This window comes from Rhinichthys klamathensis, unplaced genomic scaffold (genome assembly GCF_029890125.1).
Source record: "Rhinichthys klamathensis goyatoka isolate OS25496 unplaced genomic scaffold, OSU_Roscu_1.1 h1tg000076l_1, whole genome shotgun sequence".
Taxonomy (NCBI): Eukaryota; Metazoa; Chordata; class Actinopteri; order Cypriniformes; family Leuciscidae; genus Rhinichthys; species Rhinichthys klamathensis.
Window position 1 is genome coordinate 4,501,369 of NW_026606618.1, and position 20,683 is coordinate 4,522,051.

Below are 20,683 nucleotides of genomic sequence, written 5' to 3' on the forward strand. Positions count from 1 at the left end.
AAAAAAAATGTTTTAAATGGACTGGGAAAGGTTACAATTTCATTGATATTTACCTTTTGTAATAGAGCAGCTCCTGAATATTTTGATGCAATGGCATTGATTTGCTCTGAAAGGGTGATGGCCCATTTCTGAACCCTAGAGATACAAAAAAAATTGTATTGAGTGAGTGTTTACCCAGAAAAATATATTCTAAGAATGTTTTGCTAACGTTCCCATTAAGTTATGAAAACTTTATTTCTGATTTTTACATGAATGCTCAACTTTTTTTTTTTAAAGAATTCTTGGTTATAAATGTTAAGGGAACATTTTCATCTTATAATTTTGCAAACATTATGGGAACATTATTTTTGAATGATAAATATTCTTTATCTAACTTTGAAAGAAGCTTGCCAGAACGTAGCTACAAGTTCTGTGAACGTTCCCTGTTAGCTGGGTTGGTACACAGCAAAGAATTTAGTTGAAATTCCCCTGGTAAACTTAAAATTATTAAACAAATGTCTACATTTGCTTTGATCAACCCCCCCATCTGCCGGTCTATAAATATACATAATTGTCTTAGTTTGCAGGTGGCCCATAATCACTTGATAGGATTCCAAGTAATCTATTGATCTCTGACCATTGACAGTGAATGGAGACTTTGCAATCCAAACTCAAACAATCCTATACATTAAAAGTACATATGAGGTCACTGTAAATGATATAAACATCACAAATATACAGTCTATAATAAAACACCTCTGTCATGCTTGATGTACAGGGCACAAAATACCAAATGAAGCATTGTGGTTAGTCATATAAAGAGCCTTGTCAGCATTTTGTCATAAGAATTGAGGTCTTGGTCAGTCTGTCTTAACGTCATCAGTCTTATGTTGAAGAATCTCTGTTGACCTGAAGGAGTCTGGGATCATCATGAGGGCTAGGGAATTGTGTTAATAGCTTGGCAATGTTGCAGATACTGATACTATTACAGCGAGGGAAATCAACAGGGAGTCAAGAACAACCCAACAGATTGGGAAGCAACCATGAAGATATTATTTTTTTTCCCTGCATAAGCAAAATTTAGGAATAAAAGTACAATATGGTGCTGTATAAAATAATTTATTTTAAAACAAATTGTACTTTTTTCATTTAAGAATCCTGGGGAAAATCATGGTTTTCACAAAAACATTAAGCATCGCAACTGTTTTCAACATTGACAATAATAAGAAATGTTTCTTGAGCAGCAAATCATCATATTAGAATGATTTCTGAAGGATCATGTGACACTGAAGACTGGAGTAATGATGCTGAAAATTCAGCTTTGCATCACATGAATAAATTACACTTTAAAATATATAAAAGTAGAAAACATTTTTTTTAAAGTGAAATAATATTACTGTCTATACTGTATTTTTGCTTAAATAAACGCAGCTTTACTGAGCATAAGAGACTTCCAAACTTTTGAAATATATACTAATTATTATTGAATATATTTTTAAATATTGATGACACTATTTTTTTTTTTAAATGCAGTGGAACAATTTTGTCCTTGAATTGTTGTAGTTATATAAATCCAAAAAATCTAAAAATAAACATTGGGATTAAGGTCAAGAGAAAAACAGTTTTCAGCAATAAATCCTTAAAACACAGATGCACTGGCCTAGTCATGAAATATGCTTGGTGTTACATCCCGAGCTGGGCTAGTACACATACTGTTATGAAACTATCATTTTTATGCATGAAAATAACGTTATCAGTACTCAAAAGCTCAAGTCCAGTGATATTCCTTTATGCACAGGGCCTGTGGCCTGTATTGCCATCTGTGAAGGAGCTGGTGTGATCCATGAGTGTATCAAACAGAGCCACTTCAAGTCAGGACATTAACCTACTAGTTGACAATGTCTGAAAAAATTAAAATCATAATTTCCTCACTTTCATGTTGTTCCAAACCTGTATGACTCTTCCTCTGTGGAACATAAATGAAAATATTGTGAGTGTTTTTAATGGACAAAAAATGTCTTCAGAACATTATTTTATGCTCCACGGAAGAAAGAGTCATAAAGATTTGAAATGGCATGAGTGTGAGTAAATGACGACAAAATTTTAATTTTTGGGTGTACAAATAGTTTACATACTTTTCAATAATAATTCTGTATTAGTAATGAAAGAATTATCCATATACAACCAAATTATCTTGCGTCTCCACCTTAAAATATTTTCACAGCTGCTTAGCTTACGTATGTTGCAAAGTGTCTGCCATCTGCTATTGCACTGAACGACTTCCAAGCCTCATGAGAACTGAATTTTACACCTCAACAAACTCAGGGAATCAGGGAATTACTAAAAATGATCATACAACTCTCAGAGCAATTTCTCTTCCTGTCTCATTTGAAATTCCAATGTGCATGAAACTGAAGATGGCACAGAGCAAATTACACCCAGAAATAGTCTGGTCTTCCAAGCATCTACCAAACCATTGATAAAATAAAACAGGACAGTAACACAATGGAAACAAAATTAATATTATATCATCAATAGTAACTTTTACCCAAAAATACATCAAACAAAGAATTTAGCTTAATTTGATATTGTTTGATATTAATTTTATATTGTTTTCCTTAAAAATCAAACCAGGGATGCCTATAAGAATAAAACAGATGAAAGTAAGGTGAATCTTACGTTTCAGGTGGAATCTTCATTTGAGCATGTGTAAAAATACACAGCCAGCCTGTGTAGACCATGAGGAATGTGACCCAGGAAGACCTTCTGATGTGACACATGATGACATCTATGCTTAAGAGCCACATCGGTAAGGTGAAGTCATGAGAAGACGTTTCAAAGAACCCACTACTCCAGTAAGACGACTAAAACCCAACTTCCATTCCACTCACTCCCATTCATGTTGGCCTAAATGGTTTCAAACGTCTCTTACGACCCTTCTGAGCTCCTCATCAACTGAATTTGCACATCCAAAAGTTCTTGGAGGGCCTTGAGTTCCACGCCGGAAGACTTCTAATCATGCTCAGATCTTCCAGAAACTTCTCAAACTCCCATTGGGCTGCTTTGAGTAATCAATGCTTCTCATATTCGGGATGATACCGATAATCCAAATAATCCACTTAATGCTACCATTAAGTCCTTTTTCCTTCTTGTTAAAAGCAGGCAAACATGATATCAATATTGTAAGATTCTCTCCATCATGTCATCTGCAAAGCATCACATCTGAAAGGTGTTCTCCAAAGTTCCATGGTTCCTGACACAAAATAATCCCAGTTGTAAATAATATATGAATCAAACGAAAGGCAAGCACACTGCTGCAGTTGAGATTCACTTCCAGAGCATGCAATCCTCCATCACCCAATTTACAGTGTAATCCACTTGGATTACAATCTCTCCACCCAGTGGGTTCATAAGCGTGGGGAGGGGAAATGGAGAGAGGAGAAAAGGGTGGGCACATTGGAAAGACGCAGCGGATTGGGCGAGTAAGAGTTTTGTTGTCTCTAAGAGGATTAATAGTGATTTCAGGAGGTTGGCCCATGTCCATCCAATCAGTGTAAGTGAACAGCTTTGGTTTGTAGAAGGACAAGGCCATCTAGTGGGGACACGGTCATTTGTTTTGTATCATGATTTGCAGCCGTCCTCATGCCGTTCCATCCATCTCATATGACTTTCTTTCTTAAGTTTTTGAAGAATCATTTATTATAATTGTATGTAAAACTCCAGTTCCTGTTCAGTTCATAGTAACTGTATAGGAAAAAACAACCAGTAGGCTATTTTATTCATAATTTTTCCTTTTGTGTCCCATGGAAGGAAGAAAGTCATTCAAGTTTGAAGGTGAATATATGATAACAGATTTTTCCTTTTTGGCTGATCTTTCCATTTAATAATATTTATTGCTATTGTGATCTTTATCAGTGATCTCAGAGGGCTGAAATATGTCTTGACTTCCCGTTGATGCATGTTATCCAGAAAAGCCCTGCCTGATGTACATCTGGGTCTGGGAAATAAAAGAAATCAAATAAACAAGCACAGTGTTCATGATTCAGAGGCAGAATACAGCAGAGATCATCATGATCAAACTTCATTCAGAGAAAAAAGGTCAGACACACTTACAAGCATATAAAACTCTTCAGCCAATGGTATCCAGTCCAGGAGGATGCTTACTTGAACAACCAGTCCGAACAACTGAAAGAAGAAAAACAAATCAGAAAAGCAAAACGTCACAATGTTAAATTTATACAACATTTTATCATTCGAGAACTGTAGCTGTAAAGCTGGTTTGTGGTTATTGATTTCAGGGGGTTAACAAACGCACACATTTCATCACATCATTGCTCTTTACCCAAACTGAAGTGGCAAATTACTGTAGGTTCAAACTATATACATTTAACACATTTCTAAAACTTATTTCTAACGTATTATGCTCAGTGATTACACTTTTCCGAATTGAGCCGAAGTGAATGTGTAATACCTACGTAAAACGAATCGTTGCTGTCACACAATCTTTACCATTTTTTTTTAAAACAGCAACTGTTTTATAGTATAAAATCCCAAATATGACTCACACTAAAATGAATATGTAATGCAAACATGTTGAAGTTAACCGGACATGCAGTCAGTTTATTATGCAACGAGGTGTTTCCACACAAAAGCAGCTGTATGGCTAGTGCCAATTAAGTAAGTAACTATATTGAAACATATTCACAACTTTAATGCGATATCATATTAATATAGAGAAGTAAAAAAAAACTCTCTTTTGATGAATTCTGTATAGTCAAATATGATAGCCTGTTGCTTTCATAGTTTTTGTCTCAGCTTAGTATCTTGCTAGTCGTCAAATTCCTTCAGACTGCACTGTTCTTTGGTATTATTGCCATTTATCTCTCAGCAGTTTCCTGATTTTTTCCTGAAAAAATCTCCTTAATTGACTTCCATTCAGAAAGAAAAGTTCTCTAACGTCAAATTAACATATCGATTTACAGAGATAAAACAACCTTACGTCCTTACATCAATTTATTTTCGACAACAAGGCTGGAAGATCCTGGGGGAGGAGCTCCGTGCTGCCATTCGTTTTGGCCAATCAGAGTGCAATACAGTCCATACGGGCCGGCCAATCAAATCGCGGGATTTGTGTCTTGTCTCGGGCTCGGCATGTTCTCATAGCCTTGCTTCTAACCGGGTCCACGTGTACGCAGAGGTATGTGCTGCTAACAGAGCTATTGTGTACAAATATAAAGGTTTACAATGCTAATAAGTGTTTGTTTTTTTGTCGAGGTGTTTTACAATGTAGTGTTATGTCAGTTATGTATTGTTATTACACGTAAACCCTACAAATTACGTTGTTTCTTTGCTAAATGATTAGCTAGCCAGTGCTAAATGACCATCTACTCCTTTCATAGTTTTTATATAATCAAATATGGAGTTAATATCGATCATGCTTCTCAATTTAGTGACTTGCTAGCTGCATAATTTATTAAGCTTGCACTGGTCTTGATATTATTTGTCATTTAGTTTTTTTAGGAGAGAGATTTAATGTCATGATTCTCGACTTACAATGTAGGCTACATCCTCCACACATGTTGATTGACACAGTGACTTCTTTTTTGACAGCTGTTAAACTACATGCTGACATAATGTCTGCTTTACCCTGGAAATACTTCACCAGCCATGGTGTGGACCGAAACATCTTGTCAGCCTCAAACAAAGAAACAACCACTATTTCTCATCAAGCTAAAAGATGTAGACGATGGAAAAAGAATAAAATAAAAGATTCCACCATTGAATTGTCATGTGACCAGAAAAGAGGAAAGAAAAGAAAGTCAGATGAGCTTCTGGAAAACAAGACGGGGAGTGTTGAACATGGAGATGTTTCGGAATCTGTATCTGAACAGTCAAATCATGTGCAATTCAAAAGGCCTAGAATAACCCCTCATACACTGACTGGTGAAGCTGAGTCTGCACTACCTCTCACTGACAGCTGGGAAGTGGACAGTGGCTTTTCATCTGAAACCAGCCCTCCCACTAGTGGCAGGAGTTCGCCATGTGTGGGAATAGACCACTCTAGGCTAGTAGCTATGGACTGTGAAATGGTCGGCACTGGACCTGGTGGTCGGTGTAGTGAAGTGGCGCGCTGTAGTATTGTAAATTATTATGGTAGTGTTATATATGATAAATATATTTTACCTCGGCATCCAGTCACAGACTACCGCACAAGATGGAGTGGCATTAGGAAACATCATTTAGCACAAGCAGTGCCTTTTGAGGATGCTCAAAATGAGGTGAGATGGCACTCTTTAAACCACTGTATTCTGTTCTTGTCGGTTTATTAGGTCTGCTTTATAAAAAAAAAAAAAAAAAATTGTGTGTAGGTGGGTTTACAATGTGTAGTAGTTTTGAACTATAAGGATTTTTTCCTGCTGGCTCATTGAGGCCAGTAGTTCAGATTTTTAATTGCCTTGTCTATAATTTCACTGGTCCAACCACAAAAATGTAAAAATAAAGGAAGTGGAATGAATATTTATATAATATTATTAAATTAAGTTAAAGGTATTATTAATATAATTAATAGTATAAATTCTAGGGTTGTAACGGTTCTCAGTAAAAAATCTAACCGTACCATGTTAGTAATTTAGTAACTTGAGTGATAATATTTTATATATACATTATACTTATCTATTATATTGCTTATGTTCTATTTATATGCCTATTATTTATATTGGATTTAGTATTGTTTCCTTTTTACAATTTACGGCAGCTGTTCTAAAATATATTTTACATATTTCTAAAAAATTTAAGTGCATTTTAAGTTTAAAAATATGTAAACCTTTTTATACACTAGTTACATTATTGCTTTTCAATAGCCTAGTTGTAGCTGGAAATTATACTGCTTTAATGTAACTCCATAACATCATTGTTGAGCCCTGCTTATAAACGACTACTAAATTTCATAGAATATGACTGAAATAACACCATGCGCTCTTTTTTGTTTTGTTTTTTTCTAGATTGCCAACATCCTCAAAGAGAAGATTATTGTTGGCCATGCCTTATTTAATGACTTCCTGGTGCTTGACATCTCCGTCCCGGCACGAATGATTAGGGATACCTCTTCCTGTAGCTTGCTGCGGAAGTTGTATAATTCTGCTGAAAAATGCAAAATCTCTTTAAAGAAACTGGCTCAGACTCTTCTTAATAGGACCATACAGGTAAGATCAGGTCATTTTAATGAGATAAACTGGGGACATCAGGCTTGGTGTATATACATTTTCTCTTTACTTGCTGCTTGTTGACATACTGGATATTTTTCTCAGATTAGCAGGATGGGTCACTGCTCTGTAGAGGATTCCCGTGCTGCCATGGACCTGTACAAGCTGGTAGGGGATGAGTGGGAAAAATGCATCCTGTCCTGGGTTTCAAACACGGACCGTAATTCAAACCCCAACAACTCCCTAAAGCACTACATGGAAGACAAGTACTGGCCAGAAAGTTCGATGGTGGAAGACCAGAACTGGACGGAAAGTTTGATGGCGGAAGACCAGTACTGGACGGAAAGTTTGATGGCGGAAGACCAGTACTGGACGGAAAGTTTGATGGCGGAAGACCAGTACTGGACGGAAAGTTTGATGGACTGCAGCGTCCAAGACCAAGAGTTAGGATAACGATGCCAACCTCAATGCCACGAATCGTCTTTGTTGTTTAATGTTATTTAAACCTCAAACTTGACATGTTAACATTCAGTAAGGAAAGGTGGAAGTGTAATTTGTAGAACTGTAATATTGCACTTGAAAAACTTGTTTAATAACTTAAACTTTGACTGTAAAAGTTGATAATGTTCATAAAGGGATTTTTAAGTTAATAAGCTTTTTGAATCTACACAGTCTGTATTTTAGGGATTAACTCCATTGTGAGTTTCTCATTTGTATGATCAATGTTATCAACCTGTTATGATATCAATGATATCAATAATTATGCTTTCTGTGGAGTTGCAGATAGCATTATTGTTATATTGACAATGCTCTTCATCCTGAAAACACATTCATGTCAAAAGTTTAAATACAAAAATGTCTAAATAAAGATTATGGATACGAAATTACTCTGAAACTAATTCACTAGCGACCAAAGGTTAGTCGAAAAAGCACTGTCGCTTTCAAACAAAGAAATTACTGTCGGTCAATGTGGCGAAATTGAATCCAAGTGAAATCTGCATGTGGAACTTTTTCGTCCTCGCACGAAATTCCATATTTACTATCGAAATAATCAGATTTCACTCACGAATATATTCAATATATGTGACCGACTGTGCTTTAACTGTCATTTGGGTTGTAGATTATCTGCATGCATCAGGTTTGTTTTTGTAGAAAGTTGTGTCTTTTGTTGTGGGTAGAGCCATCATTTATTTTTCTCACAAACGGACCCTCACGCTACCCAAAGGAGATCTTTGGGGGTCACTTTGTAACAGAGATCTAGCTCTTTATGACTTCGTATGCAACATGAATGTTAACATAAACACAACCCAGCCTAAAGTTTAACTGTAAATCCATAATATCGCTGGCTTGTGGCGTCAACTCTTTAGGATTATAATGTAGGCCTAATCATTTGATTTCAGGAAGATGATCAGAACTCCCAAAGATTACATGATTAAAGTAGTTTAAATTGTAATTGGTCACGGACAGCCCCAAAGCAATAATGCTCCTAATTCAGTTTTTGCCATCCCGTTTGTGCTTCACACTGCTGCCATGCCATCAATGACTCTTCAGTGGTCACTTGTGCCATCTGATTTGGCGAGGTAAACAATTATACAAGCTCTCCTGTAATTAAAAGCATATAGCTTAGCTGCCGTTACTTCCGTTATCACTAAACATATTTTGGTCCAACCGAATATCGTGTCACTCTCTTGACCTATGTGGTGTTTCTTTGCTCTCACAGTAGCTGTATTGTCAAGATGTACATTTCAATACCCTGAATCTAGTGTTTTGGTGTTAAGCTTTCACTGGCACATGACAAAGGTTAGATTGAAACTGATGTAATGGAAGCAATGTCTTAAAAGTTCTTCATTTGTCTAAATATTCTGCTTTGGCTCAAATTGGCTGTAACAATATAACCTACAAAGTACCTGCATAATAAAAAATCATCAAATTTATTGTCTATCCACTATTTGTTTGTCATTGCCTTTACAAAAGAGTCGTGAAGCTGAGACTCTGAGCAGCTCTGGTAGCACAGAGACGACTATTGTGCTGCAATCCCACTGCTTTAGTAACAGACCCTCACATTCAAAGGCTAAATCCTGCTTTAAGGGATTAAAGCCACCCCACCGGTCAATGTATCACCAGGAAACATTGTAGTGACGTGGGAGGCATTCTGGACTCACACCACTGGCTACTTACAACTTAAAAACTAGTACTGATTTGTGCCCTTTGAAACATATATGGCCCAAACTCTCGGTCCATCCTCTACAACGTACCTTGTACGAAAATTGTACCTAAATATACAGGACATACTGTAAATAATTTTAATCGCTGACTATTTTTATTTACCTATAACTATTTTCTAATCTGATTCTAGTGAAAATGCCTACTTCTATATCCTGGCATGTGAGAACACAGCTTTGTGTTTAAAGTCTCAACTCAAGGTCTATTTCCAGACACCGTTCACGTTGCCAGCACATATTTTTCACTGGTTCTGGAATGCAGTGAAATCTTATTGGTCCATGGATTGCCAAATCCTCCTAATTTAACCTTGAATACCTTTGACACATTCTTGTCCACTCTCTTTGTGAATGCTATATTTTAATTCAGTCAAGGTTTGGGGTGGGGGAAGGCTTCTCTTTATTAAAATATTAGAGCCATGATGCTATTGGCTGCAGGCTATTGGTCAATGTTCTCTTTGCTCCTTTTCTCAATGTTTTTCGCTGATTAACATCAAATCTGCTCTGCATAATCCCATATGACGCTGTTAATCCATCAGGGGTTACACTACAAATTATTAAAGCCACCTGTTCCTCACCTCACTCAGTTCTGGTGGCTTGAGCAGGTAAGTGCCAATTCCTGCCTATAGATGGGATTTGTTTTGTTGTTCATGTTTTAGAATATTTTAAAATATTAATAATGATGATGGATGGATAATTCTTACTTTTAAAGTGACGGTGATTGTAATGAGGTCAACTTTGTTTTGTTTTTTTGTTTTTTTAAGAAAACCATCTTTTAATAAGAAGAAATCAGTTTTATTTTATTGGTTTTTATTGCTATTTTATTGGTAATATTTTATTTCATTTGTTTGATTATTTTGGCATTTTATTACTCTAATGGTGAGTTTAAAAAGACTTCATACAAAGCAATACCAATAATAATTGAAATTATTATTTATATTGCTCAATTTTTCTTTCTGAAGACTACACAAATCATGAGATTAATCACAATTATATGACAGCCCTAATTTTAACAATACATAATAAGAAAACAATCTTTTATTAAGAAAAAAAAGATGTTATTTGTTTTGTTTTATTATATATATATTTTTTTTTTGTTGGTATTTTATTACTCTAAAAGTGGGGAAATATAGCCTACTTATTAAAATATTATGTGAAAAATGTAGTATTATATTTATATAATTTATTTTCCTTTAGTAAAATGACAATATAAAAGCCATTTATTTAATTTCAGAAACAACATGTTGTCTTTATTATGTGTTGTTTTTTTCCTCAAACATTATTAGTGTTTATATAACATTTTATGAAATACATATCTGCCTTGCAAGGGGAATCATCATATTTAGGGGTCCTCCTGGGCATCAAAATGAAAACCCCTGCTTTCAGTTGAAACATTTCTCTTTTTTTTCTTACAAAATTTGGTTAATCAAACTAATTAGTGTTTGTCTTAAATGTTAAGTATAGCAGAACAACTTATTTGTTATGATGATAGAAGTTTGACCAAGTCACTCAACTTTTATAATCTCTCATGGTTTGGAAAAACCGTGATACCCTTGTCATAAAAACTTTTTTGTTGGCAAGCATTTTTCTTGTGATAAATATCTCTCTTTCCACAGAACATTGTACTGAGCATCTGAAGCAATGGCTGTTGTTGTAAGTACACTTTTGTTTATTTTGTCTTATTTTTCACATTAAGATGTAAAACCACATTCAATGATGCTTACTGACCATATTATGTTATTATAATAGAGAACTTTTACACTGTTATATTAGCATTAACTCTGTATTTTCCACTAATCTGAAGTCATAAGTCCCTGTTATGTCACACAACGTGATCTCACCCTCTTTCCTCCAAACTGTCACTCATTTAGTGAACAAATGTTTTAAGAACAAGCCGTTTTTAGTACAGGGATAGAACTATGAACATTAGCGGCTTATCCCCAATCTCAGACCCGGTTTACTAGGCTTTATGCAATTCATGTGAGTGAGCTTAGCATTGGCCCACACTAGCTTCCATTGATTAGGGCCACTAAACTAAAGTGTTTGCTTCAAACTCAGGATTAGGATGTTTTCATGAGTCTTTCTCCATAACTTTCTATAGAGTGGATCATTCCGGATGGTGTCCGAGGAGGAGCAGGCCCTCAGGGCTAAACTGGAGCACCTCACGGTCAAAGATCACGGGCCGGTGTTCGGATCCTGTGAACAAATACCCGACCACACGGTGCAGAAGGTGTGAGCAAGTCTTTAGAAAGTTTGAATGCATATAAACGCAATTAAACTGAACTCAGCATTTTAGCTGTCTAAATATGAATCTACTATAGCTAATTCACTATTAGCATTGTTTGCTAAGTCAAACGATGCTATTATTATATTTCAACCACATAGTGACCACCCAAAACAACCTAGTAACAACCTAGCAAACATCCAGCGTCATGGTGACACAAGATTTTTTGAGAAAATGTACAAATTTAATTACCACAAGCTGCTAACAAGTTAGCATACTTGCACATTCTGACTAATAACAAATGTTGCATTTTCAACTTGTGATGTCATTGTAGGCTAAAGATGAGCTAAATGAGACGGATGAGAAGCGAGTGTCAGCCGTAAAGGAACTAAGAGGTATTATGAAAGAGAAGGCGGATTCTGGAGACGAACTCGCTAAAGGTGTTCAGGACACTTTTGGGGAAAAAGCCGATGGCGTGCTGGTGAGGTTCATTCGTGCCAGGAAATATGAAATAAACAGGGCCTATGAACTCATGAAGGGTAAGCAGTTTTGTCAGATAGGTTTATGATTGTTGCCATGCTACTCGCCCTAAAACAGACTACTATTGGTTTTATTGTCTTAAAGGTTATGTGCGCTTCAGACGGGATTACCCAGAGCTCTTTGAAAACTTGACCCCTGAGGCTGTCCGCAGCACCATTGAGGCCGGATACCCAGGGATCCTGTCGAGCAGAGATAAATACGGCCGTGTGGTGCTGCTCTTCAACATTGAGAACTGGGACTATGAGGAGATCACCTTTGATGAGGTGATTTTTTTGTTTGTTTGTGATAATAAGCTGAACTGGTAGGATTGTATATTGATTGATTTCCCTTTTTTTATTGTATTAATAAAAATGCACACTACCGTTCAAAAGGTCAGTAACATTTTAAAAAAGGGAAAAAAAAGAAGATATTAACACTTTTTACTATTTACTATTTTTTACTTACTTTACTATTTAGCAAGGACCAATTAAATTGATCAAAAGTGACAGTAAAGACTTCTACATTGTTAATTCTATTTCCCATAAATGCTGTTCTTTTGAACTTTCTATTCATCAAAGAATCCTGAAAAAATATTATGGTTTCCACAGAAATACTGAGCAGTTTTCAACATTGATAATAATAAGAAATGTTTCTTGAGCAGCAAATCAGCATATTAGAAGGATTTCTGAAGGGTCATGTGACACTGAAGACTGGAGTAATGATGCTGAAAATTCAGCTTTGCCATCACAGGAATAAATTAAATTTTAAAATATATTTAAATAGAAAATAGTTGTTTTATATTTGAATAATATATTTCACAATTTTTCTGAATATTTGAACATTTTTATGTTTTTATATTTATTATGTATTACATTTCTTTTTTTTTTTACTTAAATTATTTTTTAAATAAAAATATAATGTATTATTTATTTTTATGGTAGAAAATGGCATGTTTACATTGCTGAAAAACAAAACAAAAACAGACTAAGCCTGCTTCATGTATTGATATTGTGTTTGCTCCAGATCCTCAGAGCCTATTGTGTGATCCTGGAGAAGCTTCTGGAAAACGAGGAGACACAGATCAACGGGTTTTGCATCATTGAAAACTTCAAGGGTTTCACCATGCAGCAAGCCTCCGGCATCAAACCTACAGAGCTGAAGAAAATGGTGGACATGTTGCAGGTGACTTTTATTACAATAAATCCAAGTAGCATTCATTGAAAGAGAAAAATAAATAAATAAATACTTAAATATATTACAATTAAGGGGGAGTTAATCAATATATATTGCATATAATTTAAAGAGTTTTAGGTATTCCTTTTTAAACTGCTTTAATTATTGAAATCCAAATTAAATACCACAAAACTTAGAGCAACTCTAACAAATCTACATTTGTGTAAATAAAACTTGCCTTTAATCAAAATATTATTACGTAAAAATTCAACCTCTTTGTTTTGCATTAAAAATACCAAACTTAACCATGTGAAATTCATAAAGATAGGTATTACATTATGAAACCTACTAATAATAACATAATTAAAATCAGTAACTGAAAACTTGCTTCTATGTAATGCTGCAACTACGTCACTAGGTGTCAGCGTAAGTCCAAGATGACATTAAAACAACATTGAGTGCACCGTTAACACACTCTAAATGAATGTCAATCTTTATATTATGCTAATTGCTTACATTTAATTTCTGTTTCTGTATGGCAGGATTCTTTCCCTGCACGTTTCAAAGCAGTGCACTTTATCCACCAGCCCTGGTACTTCACCACCACCTACAATGTGGTCAAACCCCTGATGAAGAGCAAACTGCTGGAAAGGGTAAGGGGTTTATTGCAAATAATTAATGTAGAAATAATGATTTATAATGGACTCTCTGATTTTGACTTTCTGTGTCTTTGAAGGTGTTTGTCCACGGTGATGAGCTGGAGAACTACTACAAGGAGTTTGACGCTGAAATCCTGCCTTCAGACTTTGATGGGAAAGGCCTGAAATATGATGGCAAGGTCACAGCAGCACATCTTTTCGACTGAGCTCCTTTTTATCCGTCACTGTACAAGAATGCGACAGTGTGTTGTTTTAGTTGTGTTGTATTACAGAATGATCAAATGTGTTTTGTCTGAGAGTGAACTCAGCAGCATAGAGATTTCCCAGTTCCAAACAGCCATCCTCACAGGTCTCCAGATGTCATCAAAGAGGAATGAAAACAGATAAGATCTGGTAGTTCTCTGTGACCCTGCCTTCTATAAGAGTGTTTTACATTCCTTGCTAATCTGGCGCTGGGCCGTTTCCAAATTTACCCCAAAACATTGATATTCTTTTGAAGCACATGCAGAGTCCAGACTTTTCTGTTGTTTCTCTTGTTAAGTGAGAATGTTAAAAGCATATTTACAAGAATATATAATGTTCCAAATGTATAACTTTCTATATTATAACAGTTATGTTATATCAGCAATAAAGTGCACACTTGAAATGACAACTTTATTCCATTATCATGCATTTCCTTTAAAAGACAATAAATAAAATCCATTTGGAATGTCAAACATTGTGCTTGAGTGCTATATCGATCTTTTTTCTGGACAAAAATTATGGCATTTCCCACAAATAGGGTACAAAAAGGACTCTCAAAAGGAGAGTAACTACTAAAATTAAATGTTATATGATGTCATGCTTAAAATAAACTTAATAAATTTGACGCAAGTGATTGCCTCAATTTCATTTAGTTTTTCCAGCTTATTCGGGTTTACAGTGTGCTGAACACAAATATTCTACTTTTACATTTTGAAGAATATTGCACTGTAGAAAATTATATGATCAATAAGTTGACAACATATGTTTTTACATTGCTTTAACTCATCAAAATAAGTTAAGCAATTAAAAAAAATTATAACATTTATTATTTAAACTACTTTGAAGTTGTTTCAATTTAAAAAAAAACAGATTTTTTATTGTTATACAAGATTCAACCAATTATTTAAGTCGGTTTAATGTAATTTAAACTTGGATGTTTAGGTCATTCTATAGAAATGACCTAAACATCCAAGTTGATTGTACTCTACTAAAAATCATAAATGAGTTCAGATTAGATATTGTCTGTTTCCAGATACTGTCAAGAAGAGATTTTACGTGGTTATCATTCAATGACAATTCAAGACGTGAGGTGAAAAGGCTAAACGATTTTCAGAGTGCAATAAAAACACCATATGTCATTGTTCTTACCTTGGTTTAATGTAACATTTAAAGCAAATAATTGGACATGTATTATTGGTCTAATATAACGCAACAAAGAGAATGATAGTAAGAACAACAGAGATTGAAAAGAAAAACATATTTTCACCATTGTAATAAAATAGTGATAAAAATGTGTGCTTATAAAAGAGGCCAATACAAGGAGACATTCCCAGACAAATGAATAATGCTACAATCGTTTGTGCTCCCATCTACAGCAAACACTTAACTACATTTACTGAAAATAATTGTGCCACTGAAGCAGCAATAAAGTGACACATTTAAAAATGGAATAAAGTGTCAATAAAACACAAGGCAACCTGAAAGACTATTCAAAAGAAACTTATCTAAATATTAACATCATTTTCAAACTAATCAAAATTAACATCTCACAAAGGTGAATTGACAACAGATACGCTGACAACATAGTATAGTAAAAACTATGTAAATGACAGCTGGTGAACTTGTGTTAGTTACTAGTCTTAACCTCTTTACCATCTCCTCTTGCCAAATATGTTTTTCCACAAGGTTCCTTTTTAAAAACGTGTTAGGAACCCCTCTGCACAGTTTGTCCAGCTTTGTAGCGATACACCACTGACATCTGACTCAACGTACAGTCAGTGTAAATTACCATATGTGCTTTCTCGAATTCCTTCTTGAAGGTCAGAGCAAACTCTGGTGAGTCAAACCTTTAGAAACCATCATCTAACCTCAACTCAGAGCGAACAAGCAAAACTCCAGAAAGTGTTATGCTTTGTGTTGCACACTGCATTATTTTTCCTTGAGGCACGGTTGCCTGTGTTTTACCCACTGGCAGATAGCATTGGCGTAACTGACTATGACTTTGTCCATCCAGGAAAGGGGTTGAGGAAAAAGAACAGCACCTTCAAAGAAGCCGAGATGACCTCCATGCAGTGTCAGTGCAAAGATCACATTTTCCTTTTTTTCTGCGGGGAAACAGTAAGGATTTACAGTCTTTTTAGAAGAAGCATAAATGCAATAGAAACAAAACGGTGGTAACAATTCATTCATCAATGTAAAATAATAGCCTACTACTGACCACTCTGTAACTACGCTAGTTAAAGAAGAGAATTTCAATAAAGGCACCGGGGTGGCGGTACCACTGGCTTTGGCCCGTAATCGCTGCTCGCAGCTATATTTATATATATATATATATATATATATATAAAGCCGGTGGCACCGCCACCCTGGTGCCTTTAGGGTTATTGTGCACGACGTGCAAAAACGTAACCCTGCTTTGACTGTCGAAAAGAAGTGTGCTGTAGAGCTTGTATCAGTGTGGGCTCTGCAAAAGTGTGCATTGAGGGCACATGTCAACCACAAAGTATGCGAGAGCAACCTTCTGAAAGGTCAGGTCTACATCCAGGTCTACATCTGCCGTGTGTTTACATCATAGTAGTGAAGTTTGAAGCAATCAGGTGATTTCAAAGCTTTTTGAAAGTGACAGACTTCCTGCTGCCAGTTGGTGGCGCTATAACCGGGGTGGCGGTGCCGCCGGCTTTGGCCCTTTCATCGCTGCTCGCAGCTATATTTATATATATATATATACACACACACACACACACATATATATATATATATATATATATAAATATATATATATTGTTTTTTTAAGAGACAAGACAGAATATTACTTGCCTGATCTGATTAGAAAAATAGTGTGTGTGTGTGTGTGTGTGTGTGTGTGTGTGTGTGTGGCGTAATTGAACAATGTAGACATAAAGACATACTCCGTCCTTTTGTTCATACAGGACATTATTCAAACTGCAAAGTGTTTACTTATATTTGTGTACACTCGCAATAAAACACAACATTGTGCTTTTGTCAAACTATAAACTCTTGTCAAACTGTAAACTACAACTGTCACCCAACCAAAATCTCTTACACACACACACACACACACACACACACACACACACACACACACACACACACACACACACACACACACACACACACACACACACACACACACACACACACACACACACACACACACAGTTTAAAAGCAAAAAATATCAAACAATCCTATTTAAAAACAGTCTGTGGGAGCCATCTTTTGGACATTCATCATATCGCATTGGTTTTCATTTCTTGTCATCAAACATAGCCCTAATCTGTTTATTTTTTCAGTTACACATTCTACATTGATTAAAAAAGAAAAATCAAAGGTGTTTTTATTTTATACAGAAATAAATAATCTATCATTCAGATGAGAATAAAGTTAGTGTTAGTTCAAATTTTAAGGAAAACAAATATATGATCTGAAATATAGCACATTCATGTAAAATTCATTTAGGTTCGATTACCAAACATACAATCTTAATGTAATTTAAAGCAAACAATACATTTAAAATATATGGGTTGTATGACTATTTTTTAATATAAAAAGATATATATCCAAAAAGACAAGGTCTAAAGTTTAACAAGGGTTAAACTCTTGTCACTGTAACAGACACAATCTCTCTCACACACACGTCAAATCACTTACATTTTATATGCAATATTGACTTTTTTCTGTTTCAGCAGTGAAACTAGTTAAACAAAGATCACAGCAGAACCATTGCGCATCTCACAGCAACGTGTTTTCTCATTACTGAATGATTCAGCATTTTGAACGAATCGGTTGACTGAAAGATTCAATGACCAATCCATAATCTGTCTCATTCATGAATGACTCAGCCGTTCGAACGAATCGTTCGAACAAATGAATCAATGACTCGCTCATTAAGACGGTCGCCTGGCGACACCTAATGACGGTTTAGTGATATGTTTAAAAGTATCATTCTTTCAAACGATTGTTAATTAACTCATATTTGAAACATAAGCTATATATATATATATATATATAAATATATATATATATGTATATAGGGCCTATATATATATATATTATACACACACATATATATACGCAAAAATAAAATAAAAACACATTTGAAACGTGTTTGCTTACTAAATTGTGAGCTGAACGAAAGTTGCAGCAAATATCAGCAACAGGAGTCAAATTTCATTAATCACGAGAGTGAAGAGCTGACTGAAAAGATGATGACGGAATAGGCTATTTTATGTAAAAGCGCCTATTTAAGCGAATCTGTCATTGTACTCTTTTGTTGTTGTGTTTTCCGTGAAAAATAATAGACTATTGAACTCACAATTCAAGCAATCGGCCTCCAATATTGCACTAATTTTAAAGTGACACTAAAAAGTATGCGGCTGCACTGGCATTCATAACGGTGCGCGTCCATGGCGACGAGCGAGCAGAGCTGAGCGAACGTTTAGTTAATTTATTCATTCGACCGCTCTGCAAGCGCCACCATTATCAATGTGGACGTCCGTATTTAAAAGCTCTCGATCCTCAGTCACATACTAAATATGTATATAATTTTGAACACAAGAGGGCAGTATAGCCCTATGTATGAGTTGGTGTTTAAACTAAACTATCACTCAAAGAGCCCCCCCCCCCCCCCTCCCCCTCCCCCCCTCCCCACACAGACACACACAAACAGAATGGCAGGGGGACAAGAAATCTATTCAAACTACAATATCTGACTTTCTGTTGCTCTGAGCTAATGACTTTAAATTAGAAAGTCGATTGGCTTGATGAGAACAATATGCGTGGCAAGTTTTGTAACTGTAGGTAAAACGAGCAAAGTTATAACACACTTTATGTGTCCTTTTTTAGTCATAAAATTAATTTCCTCACCACGGCCAAACCGTTCGAGATATCAAAAATTCCTCCGGAATTTAGCATCATCAATGTCTTGACGTCATGCTGACCGAGTTTGCTTGAAATCCGATCAATTCCCAAGGAGAATTAAATAGAATTTCAGGGGTATGCGTTTCCAAACAAACCATGATAGCCGGCTTCCTGTTGGGATGTCGTAAAACTTAGAGCACGAAAGTTGTTCAACCTAATGAGATCTATAAGTGTACTGAGTTTCATATTATTACATGCAAGTGTCTTTGATTTATGGACAAGTGTTCGAATCCCAGTCCAGGGGGCGCTGTCGGTCCGCCCTGCCACGCCCGGGTACCAGCTTCAGTCCGGCCCTGATGGCCACGGGTTCTGACCCGTGTGCAAAGTTTCAAGAGTTTTAGAGGATGTTAAGGGCCCCAAAAGCCCTCGAAACCTTGATCAACAATAATTAAAAGCTTTGTCACTCAAACAGACACATCCCCCTCCCCCACAGACACAGAGGTATGCAGAGAGAGGGAGAGAGGGACAGAGATTACTCCAAAACATCCCATTCAAACCAAAATATCTGACTTCCTGTTGTTCGGAACCAAAATCTGTAAATTAGAAAGTTGTCCGGCTTGATCTGAACAATATGCCTACCGAGTTTTAAGATTGCAGGTAAAACTATGAAACCAACCCTCTCACTTTTGTCAAAAGGTGGCGCTACTGAGTCCCTGCACCACGCCCGTTTCTGAAACTTTGTACATGTCTACTGGCTAATATATGTGACATGTCTGTCGAGTTTCATGCAATTTCAAGCATGCTAAGAGTCTCAAAAGCATCAAAAAAGAATTTTAAAGTTTGATGTGTTGCCACGGCAACAGAATCAAAGATATCAATAATCCTTTCACAGGTCTACATCTGGCGTATGTTTACATTATACAGATGAAGTTTGAAGCAAATTGGGTTAAAATAAGAGGGTGATTTCGAAGCATTTTGAAAGTGACACACTTCCTGCTGCCAGTTGGTGGCGCTATAACTTTGACTCACAATAGTCACATCCATGTGATCGGCCTCTTACAGCGAACACACTGTTGAAGTTTCATCAAGATCAGTTAATGTATGCTGAAGTTATAACACACTTCCTGTTTCACGTTTCTCGCCATAATTTCGTTTCCTCGCCACGGCCGAACCGTTCGAGATATCAAAAATCCCCTCGCAATTTTTCATCCTCAATGTCTTGACTTCATGCTGACCGAGTTTCGTGGCATTTCTTTGAATTCTCTAGGAGAAGTACTTTAAATTCCATTGCATGCGTTTTACAAACAACCCTAAATAGCCGACTTCCTGTTGGGCTGGGGTAAAAAGTAAGAGCATGAAGTATATATGAACCGATGAGATCTATATGTGTACCGAGTTTCATATTCTTACATACAAGCGTGTTTGATTTATGGACCAAGTTTTCGGACCCCGTTCCAGGGGGCGCTGTCGAGCCCCCCTGCCACGCCCGGGTACCATCTTCACCCCGACCCTGATGGCCGCGGGTTCTGACCCGCGTGCAAAGTTTCAAGAGTTTTCGTGCACGTTAAGAGCCCCAAAAGTGCCCG

The 20,683-nt window shown here is 36.1% G+C and overlaps 4 protein-coding genes across 7 annotated transcripts in view; 2 read left to right on the top strand and 2 right to left on the bottom strand.

Annotated features, from left to right (window-relative positions):
- cacna2d4b (calcium channel, voltage-dependent, alpha 2/delta subunit 4b) overlaps window positions 1-3,562 on the bottom strand; it is a 33,242-nt gene extending 29,680 nt beyond the window's left edge. For 2 of the 4 annotated variants that reach the window (XM_056251067.1, XM_056251068.1), the window contains exons 1-2: window positions 2,659-3,561; window positions 54-135 (exon numbers count right to left, since the gene is read on the bottom strand). In XM_056251067.1, the coding sequence (XP_056107042.1) occupies window positions 54-135; window positions 2,659-2,786 (210 nt within the window). In that variant the 5' untranslated portion in view covers window positions 2,787-3,561. Of the gene's footprint in view, window positions 1-53; window positions 136-2,658 lie in introns of all 4 variants that reach the window. The other 2 variants (XM_056251066.1, XM_056251069.1) reach the window with 2 other exon arrangements.
- A 1,521-nt stretch (window positions 3,563-5,083) lies between these two features.
- On the top strand, window positions 5,084-8,065 carry isg20 (interferon stimulated exonuclease gene). Its single transcript, XM_056251072.1, has 4 exons — window positions 5,084-5,176; window positions 5,590-6,257; window positions 6,981-7,181; window positions 7,287-8,065. Exons 2-4 carry the CDS (start codon window positions 5,613-5,615, stop codon window positions 7,632-7,634), a joined length of 1,194 nt encoding a protein of 397 aa, XP_056107047.1. The 5' UTR covers window positions 5,084-5,176; window positions 5,590-5,612; the 3' UTR covers window positions 7,635-8,065.
- Window positions 8,066-11,016: 2,951 nt separating this feature from the next.
- rlbp1b (retinaldehyde binding protein 1b) lies at window positions 11,017-14,472 on the top strand. Its single transcript, XM_056251073.1, has 7 exons — window positions 11,017-11,053; window positions 11,502-11,630; window positions 11,959-12,163; window positions 12,249-12,427; window positions 13,167-13,325; window positions 13,859-13,969; window positions 14,053-14,472. Exons 1-7 carry the CDS (start codon window positions 11,042-11,044, stop codon window positions 14,179-14,181), a joined length of 924 nt encoding a protein of 307 aa, XP_056107048.1. The 5' UTR covers window positions 11,017-11,041; the 3' UTR covers window positions 14,182-14,472.
- Window positions 14,473-15,904: 1,432 nt separating this feature from the next.
- Window positions 15,905-20,683, bottom strand: part of abhd2b (abhydrolase domain containing 2, acylglycerol lipase b) — a 32,170-nt gene continuing 27,391 nt past the window's right edge. Inside the window, exon 11 of the mRNA XM_056251074.1 lies at window positions 15,905-16,323. Coding sequence (XP_056107049.1) covers window positions 16,148-16,323 — 176 coding nt within the window. The 3' untranslated portion in view covers window positions 15,905-16,147. The remainder of the gene's footprint in view (window positions 16,324-20,683) is intronic.